We start from the raw sequence: 25,981 nt of genomic DNA, 5'->3' as shown, positions 1-25,981 counted from the left end.
CTCTCTGTCTCTGAATGTGCAGGGTTCTCTGGTACAAGGAACAAGAGGTCCATCTAGTGGTCTATGTCAAAACAACAAGATATGAACTTATTTTCTCTAAAGAAATGACAGGTTTACCAGTTTGTTATACTTATATTTTAAAATAATATTGCATGTAAGGTCAGGATAGAAATGGGGCTTTATGTTAAACTGTAGTTATGATAGTACAAGTTAAGAGTAACAAAGGTCTGGACAAGGCATTTAATTAAAAACCGATACTACCCATGTTTATATATATATTATTTTATATCAGTACGAGTATTCATGACAGGTGAATGTAAGCTAATTTGAACTTGTACACATTCCTAATGATTGATAGTCCCTGGGGAAGGCTACTTTAGTTTAAACTTGAACTAGAGTAGCCTTTTAATATTGTTTCCAGACTCAAACTTAATGCACAAATAAAAAAATAAATTTTTTTTTGAAAATGACATGTTTTTATTTTGGTTTACAGTAATAAACTAGTGCATTATCTTCATGTCAAAGCAGACAAGTGCAAAATGGAGACAGGACAGGAACGCCATTAGATATCATTGAGCATGGGCTGGCCAGGGGTTTCCTTCCAGGTTGGAGGCCAGGTCTTTTCAATGCTTGGACGAGTCTTTAGGTGGTTGTAGTAGCCAGCAAGTTTGGGGTATTTTTCTTCTGACAACCTACGGAAAATAAAGTTGAATTCAAGCTGTGGTATGTGCATGACCAGAACATAGCCATCAGTCCCACCCACACCGGATACTTACCCCATACGGAAGAGAAAAGCAACAACAGGGAATACGATCACGTCAGCCAATGTGAAGGTCTTCCCGGCCAAGTAGTGTCCATTACCCTGCACATGTCAGAGGCACATTAAAGCGTTTGTGTATATGCAGCTCTATTGCATTGCACATGTTTTATTTAAACCTGTCGTAAGGCTTTGGATTCATCTAAGACTTACTAGTCAAACTGGGTGTGAACATTACCTTTTGCAGATAACCATCCCACAGTTTGACCTCAGCAGTCAGAGCCTCCTTGTTTCTTTTAAGGGTTGCTTCATTTCTCTCAGCTTCTGGGATTCTCCAGAAGTAGAAGGCAACATCAACTGAAAGACAAGGCAAGTTAAAAAAAAAAAGCAAAAAACAAAACAAGATTCTTTACCATTTATTGAAAAGCTGGACATGGTGCTCAAAGTAGGAGGAAGTCCCTTACAAGACCAGGTTTATTTAAATGTATGTTATGAATGCAATATTTCTGCAAAATGAACTTTTCACCCTGAAAACAGAAAATGAGTAACTTCTAACACAATGGCCACATGCACAACTACTTCTGTGACTTTTAACAGCGGCTTACATCCAGGAAGTTGCATTACCGCCCTCTATTTCCACCAACAAAAACCCATACTAAATCCTCACGTACAGTTCATGCACAACTACACTGAAGTCTCCAGTTTTTATCCTCAATCTGTGGGTTACGACCGCCCACAAGACAAGTCCATTGCACTGCTAAACGTTAGGATTCAACTTTAGCAGGCAAGTCGTCACATGTCACGTTTACGGGTTTTAAGTCTTAATAAATAGTGAAACTAAACGCAAGGAAAACAAACCAAGACACAAATATATTGGATCTCAAAAGAACTTCAAACCAGGTCTCCCCTCCACATGGTTTGACCTCACCCAAAGTTTATAAAAATGGCAGATGTTGGCCACACCTCCTTTTAGTCTAAATCATGTGGGAGGAAAAGGTAAGTATGAACGAAGGTGAATATATAAGCTTAAATGAACAGTTTTAGAAATAAACTTTCTAAATTATTTGCATGTTGTGTGAGAATTGAACTGAAGTGTTACAAATAAAACCTTTGAGTCTAATGTCAATCTGTTTAATTGGGGAATCATGGCTGCAAACCAACCTTGTCACTAGTACCTGAGCCATTTTTTTAAATTTCTTATTTTGTAGTAGTACAGATTCACTTCCTGTCTTTCCCAGTCCCAGAGTCTGAGGAATTTTGCACATTATATTGCACAACATTTGACTTGATGAATGTGCTGAGACGAGGCTGCACTAAACCCTGACCCATTTAAAATACGACCGTCATCACCACGGGCTCATTATCTCACCATGGGATTCTTTGTTTAATGAACTGAACATGACTCTGCACTGTGCCTTTTCGCAGGGCACTTGTTTTGAACAGCCCACGTCCTTAGGGGTGGTGGTGTGTGCACAGTCTCTGAGGCGAGTGACTGCAAGAAGTCAACTCTCTGTGGGCCTGAAAACTAAACTGTTGCCCGGAGCAGTGTCCCAACACATAAGGTCAAACACTAATGAGGCCATAAAGCAAACAAATACAATAGGGATCACAAAACCTCAGAGATCCAGTGTAACCTGATCTGCTACATTCAAACTGTAAACATTTTGAATAAGAATGAAATATAAGACGTACCAAACTTGCTCATGAGTGTATTCCCCTCATGCATGCGCTGCCTCATCATGGCTCTGTCCATTGGGTCCTGTGGTACCAGTGTAGTTCCTTGGCCCTTGAAAGTGTCCTGTTTAAAAAAATACATTATGAAAAAGTACAGGGATGTTTGATGTCCGGGTTGTCTGCTGTCCATTGTTGCAAAGTTCAGAGAGTTCGACTATTGCAAGAATTGAAAGAATGTTTGAATTACCTCCAAGTACTCGCAGATGGCGAATGACTCATTTACTATTATTTTTCCATGTTTGAAAGCAGGAAACTAAAAGAAAACAAAACAAAAACATTTGACTAGATGCAGAAAAAATATGTTTAGCTGGTTTATGAACAGAATATAAAATGAAAACAGACCTGGCCCCTTGGATTAATCGTAACAACTTCCGGTGTCTTGTGGTCTTTTTTCTCAAAAGACAGTAACTTGCTGTTGTAGCCCTGCAGACCCTTCTCCTCCAGAGCGATCATAGCCCTCCAGCATGGGGGAGAGCCGGAGCCCCAGTACAGAGTCATTTCCTTGGCCATGGTTTGCTTCTCTTTCCTTGGAGGCAGTGGTTTGGAATGATGCGAGAGGTCTCCAGTTCAGCCTGTAGTGTGGAAGTCTGCTACTTTTATACAAGTCCTTTTGCACACGGATTGGTGGAGTGAAGTCCTGTGACCGTCCCACTTTTCTTTTATCAGAGCAATCACAAACATAGATCGTGTAGATACCTCATAAAAACTGGGCCAAAACGGGACTTTATTTGCATGGAAACTATACACTTTATGAAATTACTGCACAGTTTAATCATTTTTAACCTAATACTGGATTTCACAGTTACAAACGCTTCCTTGTGAATTGTTTTCCTTTGAGTACACGCCCAATAGTAAACTGACTTCAACACTCACAGTGACTCAGCATTTTTCATTCACCTCACTTCACCCTCAGCCAAGAAACTGGTCTGGCCACTTTTCCCTTGCACAGCTGTAGGTCACCATCGTGAATGCATCATATTTCATTGTCAAAAGCAGAAAAAAGGGCATGCATTTGAATTATAAATGCAGATGAGTGGTCTATTATATAAAAAAAAAAGCCTTCTGCACATTTAATATTATTTTGTTGGTGATTGCAACTTCAGTTTGCGTGTCAGAAAACTCACCGTGACTATGCACTGACACACCCAGTCACCTATTAGCCTAATTATTGTCATCATGATTTTAGGTTCCCAGCTGTTAGATAATACGAAGAAATAAAAAGACTTGTGCATCATCAAACCATTATGAGTTTTGGCAGAAATGGCTTCCCCGACCAGCCACGACTGCACATTTAAATTCTACTATGAAACTCCTGCACTTCTGCGTTCAAACATAAAGGGCTCGACTAATGGCCACAGCTCATAAACGAGCATCGTCCCCGTCTCATTAGATAAATAACCTAAACTAAGCCATCTATCAAATTGGGAATCAAATCACTGATAATTTGGCGTATAGGCCACAGGCTTTTAGATACAAATATTTGGGAAGTTAGACACAAAGAAATAGTGATGCGTGTAATTAATAAACCTGATATATTAATGTTGACTTACTTTGACAATAGAGATGCAAGGCTAGTATAAATAATGCTCAATTTTTCCATGCACACAAGCTCATTTTTATTGGCTCTATTGGACATATGCATCCAGTTATGAAAATGTTTTGTCTAATATATTTTTGAGTTTATGGAGCTCAACAGTGACCACCAAAAAACCAACCACCAATTTTTCATTATCTTTCCCATAGACTTTCCAAAAAAAAAAAAAAAAAAAAAAAAAAAAAAAAAATATATATATATATATATATATATATATATATATATATATATATATATATATATATATATATATATATATATTTATTTATTTATTTTTTTTTTTTGGAAAGTCTATGGGAAAGATAATGAAAAATTGGTGGTTGGTTTTTTGGTGGTCACTGTTGTTGATATATATATATATAAAAAGTTTGACAGCTCTGGGGTAATTAATGGCCACCAGACAACCACATTATGGGTATTAGTTAGCACGTAGCGAGTTAGCCTCTGTGATGCCTATGAACTGTTAATATTTGAAAGTCATATTTAGCACCGTGTTGCCATGGCAATGAAATACACCAACGCTTCCAACGTGTGTGGACGTGTGTGGACGTGTGTGGACGTGTGTGGACGTGTGTGGATGTGTGTGGACGTGTGTGGACGTGTGTGGACGTGTGTGGACGTGTGTGGATGTGTGTGGACGTGTGTGGACGTGTGTGTCAAGACAAAATGTTTGTGTTACTTTGGCCCAAAGCCAAAATAACACGGGGACAAATGGTGCATCAGAGGCGTCTTTAGGGAGTGCTGGGTCAGCCAAGCGATGGTCACTACTGACCACTACTGACCAATACTGACCACTACTGACCACTATTGACCAATACTGACCACTACTGACCACTACTGACTAATACTGACCAGTATTGACCAACACTGACTAATACTGACCACTACTGACCACTGCTATCTATCAGACAAACCATGTGTGCAGGTGAATGATAGCGCTCCGTCCTCCCTGTAGTTTACCTCAGGGGTCAGCTTTAGGCCCTTTACTCTTCTCACTTTGTGTCGATGACCTGCCTAGACTTTGCAAACATGTGCAGTTATGTTTGCTGATGTTTTTTAACACAAACCAAAAGTGCTCCTGAGGCTGCGCTTCGTCTGAGTCATGACCACATCCACAACTAATCCTCACTTTGATGAAGAAATAAAGGGCAATTTTTAGTTGTTTTGTTTGGTTTATGAGGTTGAAGTATTTTGTAACGTGATCATAAGGAATTAATTTTAAATTTTATTCTAAAATATATTGAATATATTTATTGTGCATCTGTTTTAACTCAATGTGTTTAATAAGGTCAGAATCAGTGACCAGAGCTGAACCTTTCAGGTGAACAGTTTATTTGCTACATTTAAAATGTGTTTTGTTTTTTTTTTTTATTAAATGACTATCATTGTAAAACTGTTTAATTGTATTTATTAAACACAGTAGGCAGGGACCAGCCGTATCAGACCAACACTGTTTCTGTTTTAAGATTAAGTGTTTCTTGCAGTGGACCTCAGGGATGTGTTTGCTCCTTTTTCTATTTCATACTTAAATAGATATAATTAAATACAATAGAAATGTTAACGATTTTATTCACTGAATTAATAGTTTGTTGAAGTGAAATATTGTAAATGAAATGTGTAAAAGTGTTTATTTATTAGTATGAGTTTTCAATGTTGCTATTACATTTTTTGTTGAAAAGATTATTTTAATATTTAAATTTTTTTTATTTTAAGAATTGCTAATTTTAATTTTATAATTTTTATTTTTGTGTAAATGAACAATGAACGTTTGACTAAACCAGTTCGAGGCCAAATACTGATTGATTAAAGTAGGACTTGCGGTTGTCAGTTGATGTCAATATATTTGATGATTTTTCACTTTTAAAACTTCTAAAATTCAAAATGACAATTCCTTTTTATTTAGACAGTTGTGTAGTTCTTATTAACCTTTTTTTCCCTTTACTACATAATTCCATGTCTTTCGTCATATATTTGATGTTGTGTGGACATATGTTTTAAAAGTCTATGGTTTATTTTAAAATATTTTAACACTTAATGTGTAATAATGGAAATAACACTAGGCCTTTATAATTAAGTCTGTGTAATCCCTCAGTCGTCCAGGTCTGATCCACAGTAAAAGCTTTTACCTTTACAATTAACTAAAAAGAAAAAAAAAAAAACTTACTTGAGGTCCACGATAAGGACCAGGTCAATTTTGACCCTAAATCACGTGAGCTGCTGTGCTCACTCCAAACAAACTTAAAGCTACACATTTGATAACTGTTTAAATAAATTATGAGTTAAATTCTGCATTTATATATATATATATATATATATATATATATATATATATATATATATATATATATATATATATATATATATATATATATATATATATATATATATATATATATATATATACTATAATATATATATATAAATATATATACTATAATATATATAAATATACTGATAGCACAATGCACCAACTGAATGAATGAAAAGCTAAGAATAGTAAATATTTGACGTCCAACTGTTTTAGTCCAACATTTACTCAAAATATTAATTATTAACCCAAAGTTACACAGACTAGAATATCTTTATCTCTATTGTATGATCAGTGTATCATTTATTCTTGTCTTAACAGTTTCCCTTTGCTTTTCATGTAAAGTGTTTTATGTGTTTCTAATCACTCTACACTCTGCACCTACTGATGCATTTCTTCTGAATATCAAAGTGACCAATAATTGTATATAAAAGATGAGGCGTAGTCATATGTGAGTGCAGTGAGTCTTTATTGAAGTGTGTCTCAGCAGCTCCACACACAAACATGCTTTTGATGCACAGCTCTTTATTTTCAGCAGAAGCTCCAGTTGGGACAGAGGGCTGTGTGCTGTGCTGCAGTAAGTGAAGTGTAGCTGTAGAGGCGTGAGCTGACAGCAGAGGGCGCTCTGCAGGCTGATCCCAGTGACTGTGTCAGTCCTGGGAACACTGCAGTGTGCTCAGTGTGTGGGACACTGGACTCTGGGAGCCCTGTGTGGCCTCACAGCTCACAGCCACGCCCCCCTCCCTCCACTGCTGTGCGGGGAGCGTCAGGCTGCTGCTCCAGCTGTAGTGGCCGTCCTTTTGCAGCACCGCGGGGCTCCGGCTCTGCTCCCCGCCCACACCGCCACCGGACACCTTCCAGGACACGCTCCAGTCTGACGGGAAGCCCTTGTTGGCCAGGCACACGAGGGTGGCCTTCCCCTGGGCCAGCTCCTCTCTGGAGGGGGGCAGCACCCAGAGGCTGGGCTCCACTCGGCCCACTGTGGACACACAGCACAAACACACACTTACACAGTGATACACACTGAAGGGATTCAGTACTGTTCACAAATACAGAAAGACTATTTTTATGGCCCAGTGTACTTTCAGATTCAGAGAAATAAAAACAAATGGAAAAGAGAAAATACTTAAAATATTAATCTTTATTCCACATGTTACTTTTTGGCCGAGCTGAGTGAAAACAGAACTCTGACAGAAAGGCTCCACTGAAGCTGAACGACAGAAAAGTTTCAGAGCTAAAGATAAACTGAGAAAAGTCCCCAGACTTTGAACAAGAATTCACATGTTTCTCTTAAAATATTTAGATTATTACAGCTAAAAAAATATGTATCAAAAAGGTTATGATAAAAGTGAAACTTTGTTGAAGGGTTAAAAATATTTACTTCTTTAAATCTTTACTTTAGGAAACAAAAGCTTCAGAAAATAGTTTTCTGTCAAACTTTGATACAAACAGATGAAGATAACTTTTTGTATTTAAGTTTCTACATTTCTGGGGGGTAATAAGAATGCATGGTTCAACAAGAAGCTAGTGGACATTTTAACAATACATCCAAAAATGTAAGAAATAAAATAAACTTAGAGTTCAGAAACATGAACAGATGAATAACAGAAATAATAAAAGTATAATTTCAAGTAAACATAAAGAGAGGACTTACAGTTAAGGTCCAGTCTGGTTCCTCCACCGAACGTCCACCACAGTGATACAAACTCATGGAGCGCTCGTACAAAAACCTGCAGCCGCTCAGAGACCGCGACAAAACCATTCAGCTGTACAGAGACTGGTAAACAACTGAGAAATGGCATTTATAGATTTAAACTGGACAAACTGTTTAGAAGGAGATGACAATGTGCTTATCAGGAACAATTTAAATCATTTTATTCATCAAACATTCACAATATAATAATGGGAATACTTTATTATTATGACTAAAAATAATATTCTCCAACATAGTATTTGTAAAGTAAAGAGCAAATCAGTGAATTAACTACACATCAGTATTTCATTTTAAAATATAACAGGGGAATAAACACTTCTCTGGGGTCTCACAACAAACATATAAAATTCTACCCTAAACTGGAGATAGTATTGCTCTGAATGTGATGACACAGACCCTGCAGCTGTTCAGTCCCTCCATGTCTGTGTGGGAGTCTCATTTCCATAGACACACACTTTGCATGATTAGCTGCATGGTCCAGTGGGACACTTTATAGTCCTGAGAGGTGCACTCTGGAGCACTGGCAGCTGTCCTTCATGACAACACAAGCCACATACGGCCTCCTCATCACCAACATGACTTTGGTGTGCGTCCTCATGTGGACTGTCCTCTGCTGCTGCTTCACAGGTAAAGTCCAGAGAGTCCCACTGCTGTCCTCTGTCCACATCCGTCCCTCTGAGACCAACCAGACTAAACCATCAGGTGCTTTGTGTTTGTGTGTTCAGAGTCCAGAGGAGAGGTGACAGTGAGTCAGGCTGGAGCAGTGAGGGCCGCCCTGGGGGACACCGCCACCATACGCTGTACTGTCAGTCCAGCTGTGTCTTCTACAAGCTACTTACACTGGTACCAACAGAGAGATGGAGAGGCTCCTAATCTTCTTATATATTCTACATCTACTCGAGCCTCAGGTGTCCCCAGTCGTTTTTCAGGCAGTGGATCTGGGTCTGACTTCACTCTGACCATCAGTGGAGTTCAGCCTGAAGATTACACTGTGTATTACTGTCAGAGTTATCACTACATCAACAGTCAGAATGTGTTCACACAGTGAAAAAGACTCGTACAAAAACCTCCTCAGACTGAACTGAAACTGTTCACACTTCACTGAACTCAGCACAGTCAGATACAATATAATGAGAGTTAAGTCCAGACTAAAAAGGTTAAAAATTAAATAAGTGAGAAAGACAAAAATACAGTCATTTTAATCTGTTTATTTTGAGCACATTTTAACGGAAGCCAATCATTATTGGAGTCTTGAGTAATACAATAAACACACTTTCTTTCTTTCTTTCTTTCTTTCTTTTTTGATGTAAAGTTATAGTAGAATTAATTAATTAATTATAAGACATAGCGAAAGCAAAAACAAACTCAGTTGAGTGTGTTGTCTCAAAAAAGTCAGGTAAAGTATGGAAAAATACAAAATTGTTACAACAATTTAATTTATTTTTACTTCTTCTGAGATGTCAAATTAAGATAATGCTAATAAATGTGTCTTGTTTTAATTTTAAATATTTTTATTACACTCTCAGTGTAGTGAACTAAAATGATCATTTTAAAAGATGATGTATTTTACTAAAATTGGAATTAAATTAATAAAAGCAGTAGAGCAGATTTATATATTTATCATGAGCTTACCAGGAAAAACACCAAATAATAATTAACAGAACAGAGAAATATTTTTATTTCATTATTCTTACACATTACCCGCCTAATTTTTACCAACAAAATAAACATTACACTGGACTGCACAATACAGTCTTTGTCAAAAAGAGTTGGAAAAATTATTTTTCTTCAACAAATTATAGAGTTTCATATAATTCATCATAACCAATTTATAAAGGCCTTTTATGATGAATTAATAAAGGAACAAAACACTTCCTTGGGGTCACCCACAGGAAACATTTTGACCTTTGATCCTCAGAGACAGTGTTGATCTGCCTCTGTGTTTAATTAAGTGTCATGTGTTCAATACATTAAATATGATATATATTTCAGAATTTTATAGTTCTACAAAAGAAAATAATTTATATTGATACAACAAATAGACCCAATAAGTCAGTGTATTTATGCATTTACTTGTGTACAGGTGTTTGTTAACATTAATGGTCAAATTTATTGTGGATTTAATTCTTAAAATAATTTTGCTCCAATAAACTATTAATACAACTTTTTTTATTTTTTAATATCCAGCTACTTATGAAATATGAAAGGAGCAAAAACACACCCCTGAGGCCCTCACCAAGGAACATTTTCTCATTGAAAACTAAAGTGGAAATGGTCTGATTCTGATGATACCTGTCTACCATATTTAATAAATGCAACTGTACAGCTTTATAATTATATAATTGTATTAATATTATTAATATAATATTGTTTCACAAACTGAACACCTGAAAGGCTCAGCTCTGGTTTCTGAAGGTGGCATTAAAACATATTCAGTTTTTTAAATAGTCACATTTATTTACTTTGAAATATTATATCATCCCTAAACATATTTAATTATTTAAACCTTGACTAGAATCTAGAAAAATGAAAACCAACAAACTGTCAGGGTTTTACTTAGGACCCAAAAGCAGCACAGAACTAGTGAGGACTTCAACTGTTTAATGTCCAGGTAGTAATGAGGTAAATGTGGTAAGTATTAGGCTGGGACGTCCAGAGGTGAAGGTCAGTACTGGGCTGATTCACAGGCAGGTGACAGACAGGGGACAGGCAGGGGACAGGCAGGGGACAGACTGGGGACAGACTGGGGACAGGCAGGAGACAGGTAGGCAACTTCTAAAAATAAAGGCAGAGGCACCTGGACTCAGAACAGAGCAGCTGTTGAACAAAAACGCTGAAAAAAGTGAACTTGTCTCATGTTTCCAAACACATCTACTAACTGGAGTAGGATCAGTGACAAACTGGTGAGGAGTGGATGAAAAACCAGACTAGGTAAATTGGATCCAAGTGTGTCAGCTGTCAGATCAGGTGAGCCGACGCCCAGGTGGGAGGAGAGACAGACAACACAGAAGAGAAGGAGAGACAACAGGGAAAACAGCAGAAGAGAGGATCCTGACACAAACACACAAAAAGTGACATTGTCGGTCAAATAAACCATATTTATATTTATTTCTTCAGCCAAATTCAGTTCAAAATGTGATCCTCACTGCAGATCCACTTACGACTTTATCAACAAACTCCTCAGCTTTGCTCTGATCCGACAGTGAAGCATTTTAGGGTCTGGTCAAAAGGTCAGAGGTCACCGTGTGAGTTTGTATGTGTGCTGCCTGTCTGCTCCAGCTCTGCTCTCTGTAGTGGACAGTAGTGGTCAGTAGGGGGCAGTAGTGTGAGCTGTGTGCCTGTCTCCTCTGCCTCTCTGCTCCAGCCGTTAAGAGCCCAGTGCTGCTCAGTGTCTGTGCGGGCCCTTCAGAGCCACTCCCACACCAACAACACAATGAGCCTGATGTCCCTGCAGCTGTTCCTGTTTATCCATAACACCATCCTTTACTACAAAACTGACTAGCTGAAAGGCCTAACCCCAGGGAGTTTCAGAATGGAGCTAAATGAACAATCTAAGACCATTATTCATGAGTTTGAAACACTAAAAATGATTCAACTTTTCTTGTACAGCAGTTTCCATCTGCACCATCATGATCATGGCCAAAATATCTGTGATTAATTGCAATATCATGATCAATATTAACATTGCTGACAATTAAAAATGGCATGGACAGATGGTATAATGGTGATTGTCTTTGTTTTGATCGTCACAATTATATAAAATGTATCACGGATAATGATTGTGTAATTATCATGTTAAACTCTATAATTGTTTATTGCCTCATCCTTACTATGTGCCACAGTTCATTTATACCTTCATTGGCTCATCCACTTCTGCATTCACAGTGACAGAATCTGACAGTAACTTGAAAACAAATGCCACTGCCTCTTCAGGTACATCATCGTCCACAATGTTTAAGGGAATCACAGCTGTCACTTGTCCAGCAGTGAATGTTACAGTTTCCATATCAGGTCCCAAATCCTCAGACACAGGAACAATGGAGCTGGAGTTTACTTACACTGGTACCAACAGAGAGATGGAGAGCCTCCTACTCTCCAGTCGTTTTTCAGGCAGTGGATCTGGGTCTGACTTCACTCTGACCATCAGTGGAGTTCAGCCTGAAGATTCTGCTGTGTATTACTCTCAGAGTTATCATGAGATCAACGGTCAGGATGTGTTCACACAGTGAAAAAGACTCGTACAAAAAACTCCTCAGACTGAACTGAAACTGTTCACACTTCACTGAACTCTGCACAGTCAGATACAATATAATGAGAGTTAAGCCCAGGCTTAAAAAGTCATATATTACAGTTATTTTATTTTTTAAACAGAAGCAACTGCATCAGTCATAAAGAATAAAGAATATTTTCATTTGTTAAATTTACTCATCGTATTAAAATCATTTGAATGAATGAAATTAATGATCAACAGTAATCTTAGTGATAGTGTAGAATGAACCATTTTGTCGTCTCTAACTGTCAAAAACATGAAGACAAAGAACAAGCAAAAATAGGAATCAAGTAGGAATATCTATGTGGAAATAAACAGGAATAATTAAATGTCAATTCAATTTAATGCTAATAAATGTGTGTAGCAGTGTGGAGCCCCTCCCCGAACCGCCACCTTAACGTGGTGGAGGGGTTTGAGCACCCGAATGATCCTGGGAGCTATGTTGTCGGGGGCTTCATGCCCCTGGTAGGGTCACCCATGGCAAACAGGTCCTCGGAGACGGGTCTGACTAAGAGCGGTTCAGAAGCCCTTCATGAAGAAAAATACAACAAGGCAGTTTACGTCGCCCGGACTGGCGTTACCGGGGCCCCACCCTGGAGCCAGGCCTGGGGTGGGTGCTCGGCAGCGAGCGCCTGGTGGCCGGGCCTTTCCCCACGGGGCCCGGTCGGGCCCAGCCCGAAGAAACGACGTGGGGCCGTCCTCCCGTGGACCCACCACCTGCGGGAGGAGCCATGAGGGGCGGGTGCGGAGAGATCCGGGTAGCAGTCGAAGGCGGGGACCTCGACGACCGGATCTCCGGACATGGAGACTAGCTCTGGGGACATGGAATGTCACCTCGCTGGGGGGGAAGGAGCCTGAGCTTGTGCGGGAGGTTGAGCGTTACCGGCTAGATATAGTCGGCCTCACCTCCACGCACAGCTTGGGCTCTGGAACCCATCTTCTTGAGAGGGGTTGGACTCTCCATTTCTCTGGCGTTGCCCGCGGGGAGCGGCGGCGAGCTGGTGTGGGCTTGCTCATTGCCCCACAGCTCAGCCACTGTGTGTTGGGGTTCACTCCGGTGAACGAGAGGGTCGCGTCCCTGCGCCTTCGGGTCGGGGACAGGTCTCTCACTGTTGTGTCGGCCTACGGGCCAAACAGCAGTGCAGAGTACCCGGCCTTCTTGGAGTCCCTGGGAGGGGTACTAGACAGTGCACCAACCGGGGACTCCGTTGTTCTCCTGGGGGACTTCAACGCCCATGTGGGTAACGACAGTGACACTTGGAGGGGCGTGATTGGGAGGAACGGCCTCCCCGATCTGAACCCGAGCGGTGTTTTGTTATTGGACTTCTGTGCTAGTCACAGCTTGTCCATAACAAACACCATGTTCGAGCACAAGGGTGTCCATCGGTGCACATGGCACCAGGACACTCTAGGTCGGAGGTCGATGATCGACTTTGTTGTCGTGTCATCTGACCTCCGACCGCGTGTCTTGGACACTCGGGTGAAGAGAGGGGCTGAGCTGTCAACTGATCACCACCTGGTGGTGAGTTGGATCCGCTGGCGGAGGAGGAAGCCGGACAGACCTGGCAGACCCAAGCGTATTGTGAGGGTCTGCTGGGAACGTCTGGCGGAGCCCTCTGTCAGGGGGGTCTTCAACTCCCGCCTCCGGGAGAGCTTCTCCCTGATCCCGGGGGAGGTTGGAGACATGGACTCCGAGTGGGCCATGTTCTCCACCTCTATTGTTGATGCGGCTGCTCGTAGCTGTGGTCGTAAGGTCTGCGGTGCTTGTCGCGGCGGCAATCCCCGAACCCGGTGGTGGACACCGGAAGTAAGGGATGCCGTCAAGCTGAAGAAGGAGTCCTATCGAGCCTTGTTGGCTCGTGGGACTCCTGAGGCAGCTGATGAGTACCGGCAGGCCAAGCGTGCCGCGGCTCGGGCAGTCACAGAGGCAAAAACTCGGGGTTGGGAGGAGTTCGGGGAGGCCATGGAGGAGGACTATCGGACGGCCTCAAAGAGATTCTGGCAAACCGTCCGACGCCTCAGGAGGGGAAAGCAGTGCTTCACCAACACTGTTTACAGTGCGGGTGGAGGGCTGCTGACCTCGACTGGGGATGTTGTCGGGCGGTGGAAGGAATACTTTGAGGATCTCCTCAATCCCACTGTCACGTCTTCCGAGGAGGAAGCAGAAACTGGGGACCCAGAGGCGGACTCGTCCATCACCCTGGCTGAAGTCACTGAGGTGGTTGGCAAGCTCCTCGGTGGCAAGGCTCCGGGGGTGGATGAGATCCGTCCTGAGTACCTCAAGTCTCTGGATGTTGTGGGACTGTCTTGGCTGACACGTCTCTGCAACATCGCGTGGCGGTCGGGGACAGTACCTGTGGAATGGCAGACCGGGGTGGTGGTCCCTCTGTATAAAAAGGGGGACCGGAGGGTGTGTTCCAATTACAGGGGAATCACACTCCTCAGCCTTCCCGGTAAGGTCTATTCCAGGGTGCTGGAGAGGAGAATCCGACCGATAGTCGAACCTCGGATTCAGGAAGAGCAGTGTGGTTTTCGTCCTGGTCGTGGAACACTGGACCAGCTCTATACTCTCCATCGGGTCCTCGAGGGCTCATGGGAGTATGCCCAACCAGTCCACATGTGTTTTGTGGATCTGGAGAAGGCATTCGACCGTGTCCCTCGTGGTGTCCTTTGGGGGGTGCTCTGGGAGTATGGGGTCCGGGGCTCTTTGCTAAGGGCTGTCCGGTCCCTGTATGACCGGAGCAGGAGCTGTGTTCGCATTGCCGGCAGTAAGTCAGACCTGTTCCCAGTGCATGTTGGACTCCGCCAGGGCTGCCCTTTGTCACCGGTTCTGTTCATTATATTTATGGACAGAATTTCTAGGCGCAGTCAGGGGCCGGAGGGGGCCTGGTTTGGGAACCACAGGATTTCATCTCTGCTGTTTGCAGATGATGTTGTCCTGATGGCTTCTTCGAGCCAGGACCTGCAGCAGGCACTGGGGCGGTTTGCAGCCGAGTGTGAAGCGGCTGGGATGAGAATCAGCTCCTCCAAATCCGAGGCCATGGTTCTCGACCGGAAAAAGGTGGTTTGCTCTCTCCGGGTGGGTGGTGAGTCTCTGCCCCAAGTGGAGGAGTTCAAGTATCTCGGGGTCTTGTTCACGAGTGAGGGAAGGATGGAGCGTGAGATTGACAGGCGGATCGGTGCAGCGTCTGCAGTGATGCGGTCGCTGTATCGGTCCGTTGTGGTAAAGAAGGAGCTGAGCCGGAAGGCGAAGCTCTCTATTTACCGGTCAATCTACGTTCCTACCCTCACCTATGGTCATGAGCTTTGGGTAATGACCGAAAGGACAAGATCGCGGATACAAGCGGCTGAAATGGGCTTCCTCCGCAGAGTGGCCGGGCGCACCCTTAGGGATAGGGTGAGGAGCTCGGTCACACGGGAGGAGCTCGGAGTAGAGCCGCTGCTCCTACACGTTGAGAGGAACCAGCTGAGGTGGCTCGGGCATCTGCTCAGGATGCCTCCTGGACGCCTCCCTAGGGAGGTGTTCTGGGCATGTCCCACCGGGAGGAGGCCCCGGGGAAGACCCAGGACACGCTGGAGGGACTATGTCTCTCGGCTGGCCTGGGAACGCCTTGGGGTCCCACCGGAGGAGCTGGAGGACGTGTCCGGGGTGAGGGAAGTCTGGGAGTCCCTGCTTAGACTGCTGCCCCCGCGACCCGGCCCCGGATAAGCGGAAGAAAATGGATGGATGGATGGAGCAGTGTGGATGTGGTGTTCACTCCACCTGCCAGTGAGGACCTCCACTCCTTTAATAAAAACCCTGTGAGTTTGTCACTCGTGGCTTTCCGTACTTCCGGATGCTTGACTCAGGAGCTGTGGTGCTGGGAGCTCCGTTCAACAGGTTGAATATGACCCTTTAGATTCTAGACTGGATGTTTTGTGACTTTATCTCTTTTCTCCTGTGGGGCTGTGGGGGAGTGATGGAGCTGGAGATGGAGCCCCAGCACAAACTCTGCCTTTTGTCCTTGTCATTCCCCAATTTGAGTCAGAGCTGAAGTTGCATGCACATGCTCAGATGCTTCTGGGAAAGAGCACAAACACATGTCACTTACTACGGCAACACGTACAAGGACAAACTACATGAAATACGCTGTCTATATTTATTATTCTTTAAATATGTTTATTTTAAGTTACAGTTCAAGCCAGAAGTTTACAAACACTATACAAAAAGGCACACATGCTTTTTTTTTTTTTTCTCACTGTCTGACATAAAATCAGACAAAAACATTTCCTGTTTTAGGTCAAGCAGGATTACCAAAATTATTTATATTTGCTAAATGCCAGAATAATGAGAAAAAGATTTTTTTAGACAATTTTTCATTGCTTTCATCAAAGTCAATTTACATACATTTCATTAGTATTTGGTACCACTGCTTTTAAACTGTAGGACTTGGGTCAAACATTTTGGATTTCCTTTCACAATCTTCTCACAATATTTGGTAGAAATTTTGTCCCATTCCTTCTGACGGAACTGATGTAACTGAGCCGTTTGTTGGCCGCCTTGTTCACACAGGCCTTTTCAGGTCTGGACATAAATTTTCAATAGGACTGAGATCAGGGCTTTGTGATGGCCACTCCAAAACATTGACTTTGTTATCCTTAAGCCACTTTGTAACCAGTTTGGCTGTATACTTCAGACCATTGTCCATTTGGAAGACTCATTTGTGCACAAGCTTTAACTTCCTGGCTGATGTCTTGAGATATTACTTCAGTATTTCCACAGAATGTTCTTTCCTCATGATGATGGTCTATTTTGTGAAGTGCACCAGTCCCTCCTGCAACAAAACAACCCCACAACATGATGCTATCACCTCCATATTTCACAGTTGGGACGCTGATCTCAGGCTTGTGAACTTTCCCCTTTTTCTTCCCATAAAGATGCTCATCCTGTCCAAACAGTTCAATTTTAGTTTTGCCAGACGGCAGGACATGTCTCCAAAAATTAAAGTCTTTGTCTCTGTGTACATTTGCAAACTGTAACCTGTTTTTTAATGTTTCTTTTGGAGTAATGTCTTCTTCCTGCAGAATGTCCTTTCAGCAGTCCTCATTTCACTGTGGATAATGACACACTCTAACCAGCTTCAGCCTGGAAGGTGAAGGTATCACTGGTGCCCGTGGTCATCGGAGGACTGGGGGCAGTGACCCCCAAACTGGAGTAGTGGCTACAGCAGATCCCAGGAAAAACATCAGACATCTCAGTCCAGAAAAGTGAAGTACTAGGAACAGCAAAGATACTGCGCAGAACCCTCAAGCTCCCAGGCCTCTGGTAGAGGTCCCGAGCGTGGAAAAGAGGGGATGAGAGACCACCCGTGGAGGGTGAGAAGGAGATATATATATATATATATATATATATATATATATATATATATATATATATATATATATATATATATATATATATATATATATATATATATATATATATATATATATATATATATATATATATATATATATATATATATATATATATATATATATATATATATATATATATGCATTTTTATATTGGTTATATTGAATCATTTTAACCATTTTTAATAAATGTATTGTGCGGTCCAGTTTAATGTATATTTTCTTGGTAATAATTAGGTGGGTAACATGTCTAACAATGATCTGATAAAATATTTCTTAATTATAGGTATGCTCATGACAAAAAATATAATTCTTCTTTATTTGTTTAAATAATTTCATTCTAATATTTGTCAAATGCATTTTCATTTTTAGTTCACTGCATTTAGGGTGTAATAAAAAATTATTTCAAATTAGACCAGGACACGTTTATTAGGATTATCTTAACTTGAGAGTTCAATAATAGCAAAAAATACATTTGAAAAATATTTTTAGTAACAATATAGTTTTTTTTTTTGTTTTTTTTTGTTTTTTCCATATAACATATGATCTTACTTGACTTTTTTGAGACAACAAGCTCAAGTGAGTTATTTATGGTTATGGTTATACTGTAATTGTGCTCTGACTGACTGTGCAGTGTCAGTTCAGTGAAGTGTGAACAGTTTCAGTTCAGTCTGAGGAGGTTTTTGTACGAGTCTTTTTCACTGTGTGAACACCCACTGACTGTTGATGTAGTGTAGACTCTGACAGTAATACACAGTGTAATCTTCAGGCTGAACTCCACTGATGGTCAGAGTGAAGTCAGACCCAGATCCACTGCCTGAAAAACGACTGGGGACACCTGAGACTCGAGTAGATGCATGACGTATAAGAGCTTTAGGAGGTTCTCCATCTCTCTGTTGGTACCAGTGTAAGTAGTGCCCCCAGCTACTGTCTTTGTACACATTCTGGCTGATAGTACAGCGTATGGTGGCGGTGTCCCCCAGGGCGGCCCTCACTGCTCCAGCCTGACTCACTGTCACCTCTCCTCTGGACTCTGAACACACAAACACAAAGCACCTGATGGTTTAGTCTGGTTGGTCTCAGAGGGACGGATGTGGACAGAGGACAGCAGTGGGACTCTCTGGACTTTACCTGTGAAGCAGCAGCAGAGGACAGTCCACATGAGGACGCACACCAAAGTCATGTTGGTGATGAGGAGGCCGTATGTGGCTTGTGTTGTCATGAAGGACAGCTGCCAGTGCTCCAGAGTGCACCTCTCAGGACTATAAAGTGTCCCACTGGACCATGCAGCTAATCATGCAAAGTGTGTGTCTATGGAAATGAGACTCCCACACAGACATGGAGGGACTGAACAGCTGCAGGGTCTGTGTCACCACATTCAGAGCAATACTGTCACTGATTTAGAGTTGAATTTTTAATGTTTCTTGTGGGACCCCAGGGAAGTGTTTTGTCCCCTGTTATATTTTTAAATTAAATGCAGATTTTTATGATGGTTTTATTCTGAAAGGGTCTTGGGTAGTGTTAAATTGATGTTAGCAGAGCCGTGACATATCCCTTTGCACTTGCGGAACTGTCCTGAGGTTTTGGGCGACATGGGAATCAACAAACGACAGAACAATGAAGAAAGAAATAGAAACAAAGAACAGTGCTAGCCAGTATGCTACATGTTGTGAAATCACCCATTGGGGACCTGAATGATTATGCAAAATATGACTCTGTCACTGTTCACACTTAGTGTAGTTCAGGTGTTAGTTTCAGACAGATATAAGGCAGTGTCCAACAGCAATTTCACCAGAACTGAAGAAACCTGATGAGCAGTGAAACGTCTTCTTCCTAAAACGTTTTGTCCTCTTGACAGAATTGAATTTTTTGTTTACTTTGGACCATACCTGCATCATTCCTCAAACTGAATAGTTCAAAAACAGAAGTCGTCCTTAAACGCACCTTTTCCACTCTTTCTAAATCCAACTGTTTCTCCATTTCTATCAACGACGTCGTTCCACCCCCTCAGGTCAAGAGTTTGGGTGTCATCCTCAAAAGTACCCTCAATAATATGATCCACTGTGCCTACTTTCACTTCCAGAACATCTCTCACTCCTCACACTGCTGCTGTTCTTCTCCACAGTCTTATCACCTGCAGGATTGACTATTGTAACTCTCTTCTCTTTGCTCCCCCAGAAACTGCAGCTGCTTCAAAATTCTGCAGCACAAATCATCCCCAGGACTCCCCCCTTCACCACATCAGCCCCATCCTCCAACAAGTTCATTGTCTTTACATAAAACAAAGAATCATCTTCAAAATGTTCCTCACCACATTCAAAGCCTTCATAACCTTGCTCCACAAAACCTCTCCAATCTTTTCAATCTCCTCCACATTGCCACTCCCTTTCCCCCTCTCTGCTCCTCTCTCCAGTTCTCTGTCTCCTCTCCTCTCTCTCCGCTCCTCCTCTTCTCTCCAGCTCTCTGTCTCGTTTGTCCATCTCGTCAGCATAGAGGTCCCCCCGCTCTGGAACTCACTCCCACCCAACCTCCACAGCAACGACTACTTTCCTCTTTTCAAATCATGAGTCAAAACGTGTTCAGACAATCCGACACCACATAACCAATCACACCATCGTCCACTTTTGTTTTGTTTTGTGTGTGTTTTCATGTGTTTTTAAATGTTTTTGTCATGACGCACGTATCTCTGCTCCATTTTTGCCTTCCTGTGTGCTCTCCCCCCTCCCTCACCTGTCTGAACCTGGAGCTGGGCGGACCCTCGGCTCCTCCCGCACGCACCTGTGTCCCATCAGGGTAATCACCACCACCTGCCGTGCTTAAGAGGAGCTGGGAGAAGACACTCGGTGCCAGATCGTTCGCGTGTCAACGTTCCAGTTCTCTTGACCTCCCTAGCTCCTGGCTTCTGGCTCTGTTCCTGACTCCGTGTTCCAGCTCTGGTATTGTCAACTCCTTACCTTCACCTCCCTGTCTCGTCCTGGACCCCGGCAGTACCACGCCCCGGCTCCGGTTCCTGCTCTCCTGTCTGCTCAGGCTCTGCTTCCTCCGGTTCTGTTCCTAGTCTGGTCTGCGCCCCGCTCCCGGCGGATCCCTGTTCCCGTCTCAGCGTCTCCCCGACGCGCCCCTGGCTCTTGCACATGCCCTGCCCACGTCTCATGTTGGATTATTGGACTATTGTTTGTATTTATCACTAACTGTAAATAAAACACTGTAAACCTGTCCTGCACGTCTTTGGTCCACCCCCCAACCCCGTCGTTACGACAGTTTTTCACTTCTGTACAGTATGTTTGGGTGTAAAGGGGCTGATAAGTAAAAAGTATTGTTCAATTATTATTATTTTGTTACTCAATACTTCAATCATTATTGTCTTTTATTATTAGTTATAGTTTTGGCTTAACTCTCATTATATTGTATCTGACTGTGTAGAGTTCAGTGAAGTGTGAACAGTTTCAGTTCAGTCCGAGGAGGTTTTTGTACGAGTCTTTTTCACTGTGTGAACACATCCTGACCGTTTATGGCGTGATAACTCTGACAGTAATACACAGTGTAATCTTCAGGCTGAACTCCACTGATGGTCAGAGTGAAGTCAGACCCAGAACCACTGCCCGAAAAACGACTGGGGACACCTGAGACTCGGTTAGATGCATGATATATGAGAAGTTTAGGAGGCTCTACATCTCTCTGTTGCAGTGACGTGCGGTGAGGTTCATGGTTGGTGAGGCACTGACTCCTTTAGTGTCAGATTTACAAATATATAAACCAAAAAGGGTCGCTTATTGAATTGGCTGCTGGGTATTTCATATCTCATCAGCATTCTTCACAAAACACGCACGCACACATACGGTACATATTACAGATATGTAAAGGTAAAAAAACGTGCATTTGCTCTACACCCTCCCTGTGTTGTAGTGATGCTCGGGTCAGGATATTTTCAACCCGCGGGGCCCCGCATGTACGGCAAAATATTACCCGCCCCGCGCGGCTGCCTCTATTTTTCGAACCCGCCTCGACACGATGCACAGAAATAATATTCATAATAAGCAGCATTATTTCAACCTGCATTTCGTGGGAAAAAAAACTGATCAGCCCCAACCTGAACCGAGATCAAATGAGAATTGAGAATTTCAACATAAAATCTGCCGGTTTTCCTTTACCTTGGCATTGTGGATGCTAACGTTGAGCCTCCGCTGTTCGTTTAAAGCCAAATCGATCCTTGAGTTTCCAAACGTTTTTAAAGCAATTTGGCTTTGGATGTGAGTGGTCGATCTATCATGTTTGCTGAGGCTTCGTGGTAAATTTTTTCATGTCACAATATGCCGTGTTAGTCCAGACATTGTCACAAGTTGAGAACAGAAGGCAGGGGAAGCAGTAAAGACGTTTTTTCGAAGGACAGCCACACAGCCACTCTTTTCGGGTGTACCACTCCGTTTGAAAAGAGCGCGTTATCTTCTGTCCCGAAGTTTGAAGCAAACCTTTTAGCTCCGGTGTTGGTCTACCCGTGTTAATCACGTCCACTTTTGACTGAAAGTCCAGTTTTGAGAAATTTTTAAGCTTCGATATATAATCCTCTTCCATTTTGGCAGTCCGGCGTAGCTAGCAAAATATAAAACGGATCGCACTTGACTCGCCTGGGCCTGGCGCCTCTGCGTAGAAGAACAGCACACGTACCCGTTGGCTCACGTACGCCCTCTTCAGTGCGGCAGAGAACTATCTGCCTCACCCTGCGCCTTTTCACCGCGGTTTTATTTTCCATCAGCAAAACCAAATATGTCACTAACAAACATTAAACTTTAATGGTTAATAAAGACATTAGCCAGAGTGGAAAATCAGGTCAAATAAACGTATCTGCAAACATTATATTGGAAACATGCAGATATATGGCAAGCAGCACGGGCCAATTGCATGTATCAACCCAGTTTGTAATGGATGGCGCATTCAGAGGTGAGGCTTGACTCGTTGCTGCCGCACCTCTCGTTTCATCCCTGTATTTAAACAGGTAATAGGGAAATTCGGCGATTTTGACAATAAAAAATGTTCGAAATGAGTTGTACATAAAAATCAGTGGACAAATATTAATATAAATTTGATGTTATAATTTTATTTTTTTTTTTACTTGTCATGATGACAGGTGAGGCTCTGCCTCCCCTGCCTCCCCTGACCGCACGTCCCTGCTCTGTTGGTACCAGTGTAACCAGAGCCCATATCTTTTGTGATAGTGCACATTCTGGCTGATAGTACAGCGTATGGTGGCGGTGTCCCCCAGGGCGGCCCTCACTGCTCCAGCCTGACTCACTGTCACCTCTCCTCTGGACTCTGAACACACAAACACAAAGCACCTGATGGTTTAGTCTGGTTGGTCTCAGAGGGACGGATGTGGACAGAGGACAGCAGTGGGACTCTCTGGACTTTACCTGTGAAGCAGCAGCAGAGGACAGTCCACATGAGGACGCACACCAAAGTCATGTTGGTGATGAGGAGGCCGTATGTGGCTTGTGTTGTCATGAAGGACAGCTGCCAGTGCTCCAGAGTGCACCTCTCAGGACTATAAAGTGTCCCACTGGACCATGCAGCTAATCATGCAAAGTGTGTGTCTATGGAAATGAGACTCCCACACAGACATGGAGGGACTGAACAGCTGCAGGGTCTGTGTCATCACATTCAGAGCAATACTGTCTCCAGTTTAGGGTTGAATTTTAAATGTTTGTTTTGAGACCCCAGGGAAGTTATATCCAAAATTGTTGTCAGTGATCGGCTCTCTACTTTATTAATATTATGTTGAAGCATATTAATGTAACTGATATTAATAAATTATTCCCATTATTATGTTGTAAATTTACTTTTGATTAATAAAATAATTTAAATTGTTCCTGATAAGCACATTGTCATCTCCTTCTAAACAGTTTGTCCAGTTTAAATCTATAAATGCCATTTCTCAGTTGTTTACCAGTCTCTGTACAGCTGAATGGTTTTGTCTCTGAGCGGCTGCAGGTTTTTGTACGAGCGCTCCATGAGTTTGTATCACTGTGGTGGACGTTTGGTGGAGGAACCAGACTGGACCTTAACTGTAAGTCCTCTCTTTATGTTTACTTGAAATTATACTTTTATTATTTCTGTTATTCATCTGTTTATGTTTCTGAACTCTAAGTTTATTTTATTTCTTACATTTTTGGATGTATTGTTAAAATGTCCACTAGCTTCTTGTTGAACCATGCATTCTTATTATCCCCCAGAAATGTAGAAACTTAAATACAAAAAGTTATCTTCATCTGTTTGGATCAAAGTTTGACAGAAAAATATTTTCTGAAGCTTTTGTAAAGTAAATATTTTTAACCCTTCAACAAAGTATTTGTTGAAGGGAAGCATTTATCATAACCTTTTTGATACATATTTTTTTAGCTGTAATAATCTAAATATTTTAAGAGAAACATGTGAATTCTTGTTCAAAGTCTGGGGACTTTTCTCAGTTTATCTTTAGCTCTGAAACTTTTCTGTGGTTCAGCTTCAGTGGAGCCTTTCTGTCAGAGTTCTGTTTTCACTCAGCTCGGCCAAAAACTAACATGTGGAATAAAGATTAATATTTTGATATAAATAATTTTCTCTTTTCCATTTGCTTTTATTTTTCTGAATCTGAAAGTGCACAGGGCCATAAAAATAGTCTTTCTGTATTTGTGAACAGTACTGAATCCCTTCAGTGTGTATCACTGTGTAAGTGTGTGTTTGTGCTGTGTGTCCACAGTGGGCCGAGTGGAGCCCAGCCTCTGGGTGCTGCCCCCCTCCAGAGAGGAGCTGGCCCAGGGGAAGGCCACCCTCGTGTGCCTGGCCAACAAGGGCTTCCCGTCAGACTGGAGCGTGTCCTGGAAGGTGTCCGGTGGCGGTGTGGGCGGGGAGCAGAGCCGGAGCCCCGCGGTGCTGCAAAAGGACGGCCACTACAGCTGGAGCAGCAGCCTGACGCTCCCCGCACAGCAGTGGAGGGAGGGGGGCGTGGCTGTGAGCTGTGAGGCCACACAGGGCTCCCAGAGTCCAGTGTCCCACACACTGAGCACACTGCAGTGTTCCCAGGACTGACACAGTCACTGGGATCAGCCTGCAGAGCGCCCTCTGCTGTCAGCTCACGCCTCTACAGCTACACTTCACTTACTGCAGCACAGCACACAGCCCTCTGTCCCAACTGGAGCTTCTGCTGAAAATAAAGAGCTGTGCATCAAAAGCATGTTTGTATGGAAGCCCGTTTCCGCCATGAAAAAAAAAAAAAAAGCCCCACAGAAAGTCGAAATTACGAGTTTTAAACTCGTAATTAGTCGTTTTAAACTCGTAATTAGGAGTTTAAAACTCGTAATTAGGACTTTTAAAACTACTAATTATGAGTTTAAAACTCGTAATTACGACTTTTAAAACTACTAATTATGAGTTTAAAACTCGTAATTACGACTTTTAAAACTACTAATTATGAGTTTAAAACTCGTAATTACGAGTTTCTGCGTATATAAATAGGAATCCCATTCTAAGTATTTACAAAATGACTTCCGAGTTGGCAGAGAAGTACTTTAGAGACGGCTTTACAACTAACAAAATACTACGTTTACTTGAACATTCACATGGAATAACAGTGAGCAAACGCACCCTTGAACGCATTTTAAGCAAGAGGGGTCTATGGCGCAGAAAAAATAAAACGAATGTGGCTGAAGTGGCAGCTTTTATTGAGCAACAACTGGAGACATCTGGTCAGTACCATGGTTATCGATGGATGCACCAAAAATGCTGGGTAAACAATATTGTGACAGACAGAGAAACTGTCCGTATTTTACTTCGTTTATTGAACAGTGAAGGTGTTGATCTGCGGTCAAGAAACAGACTACGAAGACGGATATACCACAGCCGGGGCTCAAATTTTGTCTGGCATATAGATGGCTATGACAAACTCAAGCCATTTGGAATAGCGATCAGTGGGTGTATAGATGGTTTCTCTAGGAAGATCATTTGGCTTGAAGCCTATAAAACAAACAATGACCCAAAAATTATTGCTGGGTACTTCATGGATGCTGTAATCACTGCAAATGGCTGTCCTGCAAGAGTGAGGCTTGATTTGGGAACAGAAAATGGACATATTGCAGAGCTTCAGCACTTTTTGCATTACTCTGGAAATCACGCAGAAACAACCCCAGGTCCAGTAACCTTTGGTCCTAGCACGGGAAATCAGCGAATTGAACGATGGT

General features: G+C 42.4%; 2 protein-coding genes and 1 gene segment (V, D, J or C); 1 reads left to right on the top strand and 2 right to left on the bottom strand.

Moving 5' to 3' along the window:
• Window positions 1-453: 453 nt before the first annotated feature.
• LOC117379017 (glutathione S-transferase A-like) lies at window positions 454-3,067 on the bottom strand. The gene is made up of 6 exons (XM_033975734.2): window positions 2,834-3,067; window positions 2,679-2,744; window positions 2,450-2,555; window positions 996-1,114; window positions 777-862; window positions 454-692 (listed from the first exon to the last, which is right to left on the bottom strand). The coding sequence occupies exons 1-6, from the start codon at window positions 2,999-3,001 to the stop codon at window positions 563-565; spliced, it is 675 nt and encodes a 224-aa protein (XP_033831625.1). The 5' UTR covers window positions 3,002-3,067; the 3' UTR covers window positions 454-562.
• Window positions 3,068-6,898: 3,831 nt separating this feature from the next.
• LOC129456665 (immunoglobulin kappa light chain-like) lies at window positions 6,899-19,062 on the bottom strand. Its single transcript, XM_055225388.1, has 4 exons — window positions 18,903-19,062; window positions 18,485-18,804; window positions 8,048-8,099; window positions 6,899-7,372 (listed from the first exon to the last, which is right to left on the bottom strand). The coding sequence occupies exons 1-4, from the start codon at window positions 18,991-18,993 to the stop codon at window positions 7,044-7,046; spliced, it is 792 nt and encodes a 263-aa protein (XP_055081363.1). The 5' UTR covers window positions 18,994-19,062; the 3' UTR covers window positions 6,899-7,043.
• On the top strand, window positions 8,575-24,978 carry LOC117379015 (immunoglobulin kappa light chain-like). The segment is given in 4 exon segments: window positions 8,575-8,734; window positions 8,833-9,146; window positions 23,799-23,832; window positions 24,505-24,978. Coding segments are annotated over 4 exon segments (768 nt in total).
• The last annotated feature ends 1,003 nt before the right edge of the window (window positions 24,979-25,981 follow it).

Source organism: Periophthalmus magnuspinnatus, chromosome 11 (assembly GCF_009829125.3).
Source record: "Periophthalmus magnuspinnatus isolate fPerMag1 chromosome 11, fPerMag1.2.pri, whole genome shotgun sequence".
Lineage (NCBI taxonomy): Eukaryota > Metazoa > Chordata > Actinopteri > Gobiiformes > Gobiidae > Periophthalmus > Periophthalmus magnuspinnatus.
The sequence above is the reverse complement of the archived record's forward strand: the minus strand, read 5'-3'. Positions and strand labels throughout refer to the sequence as shown.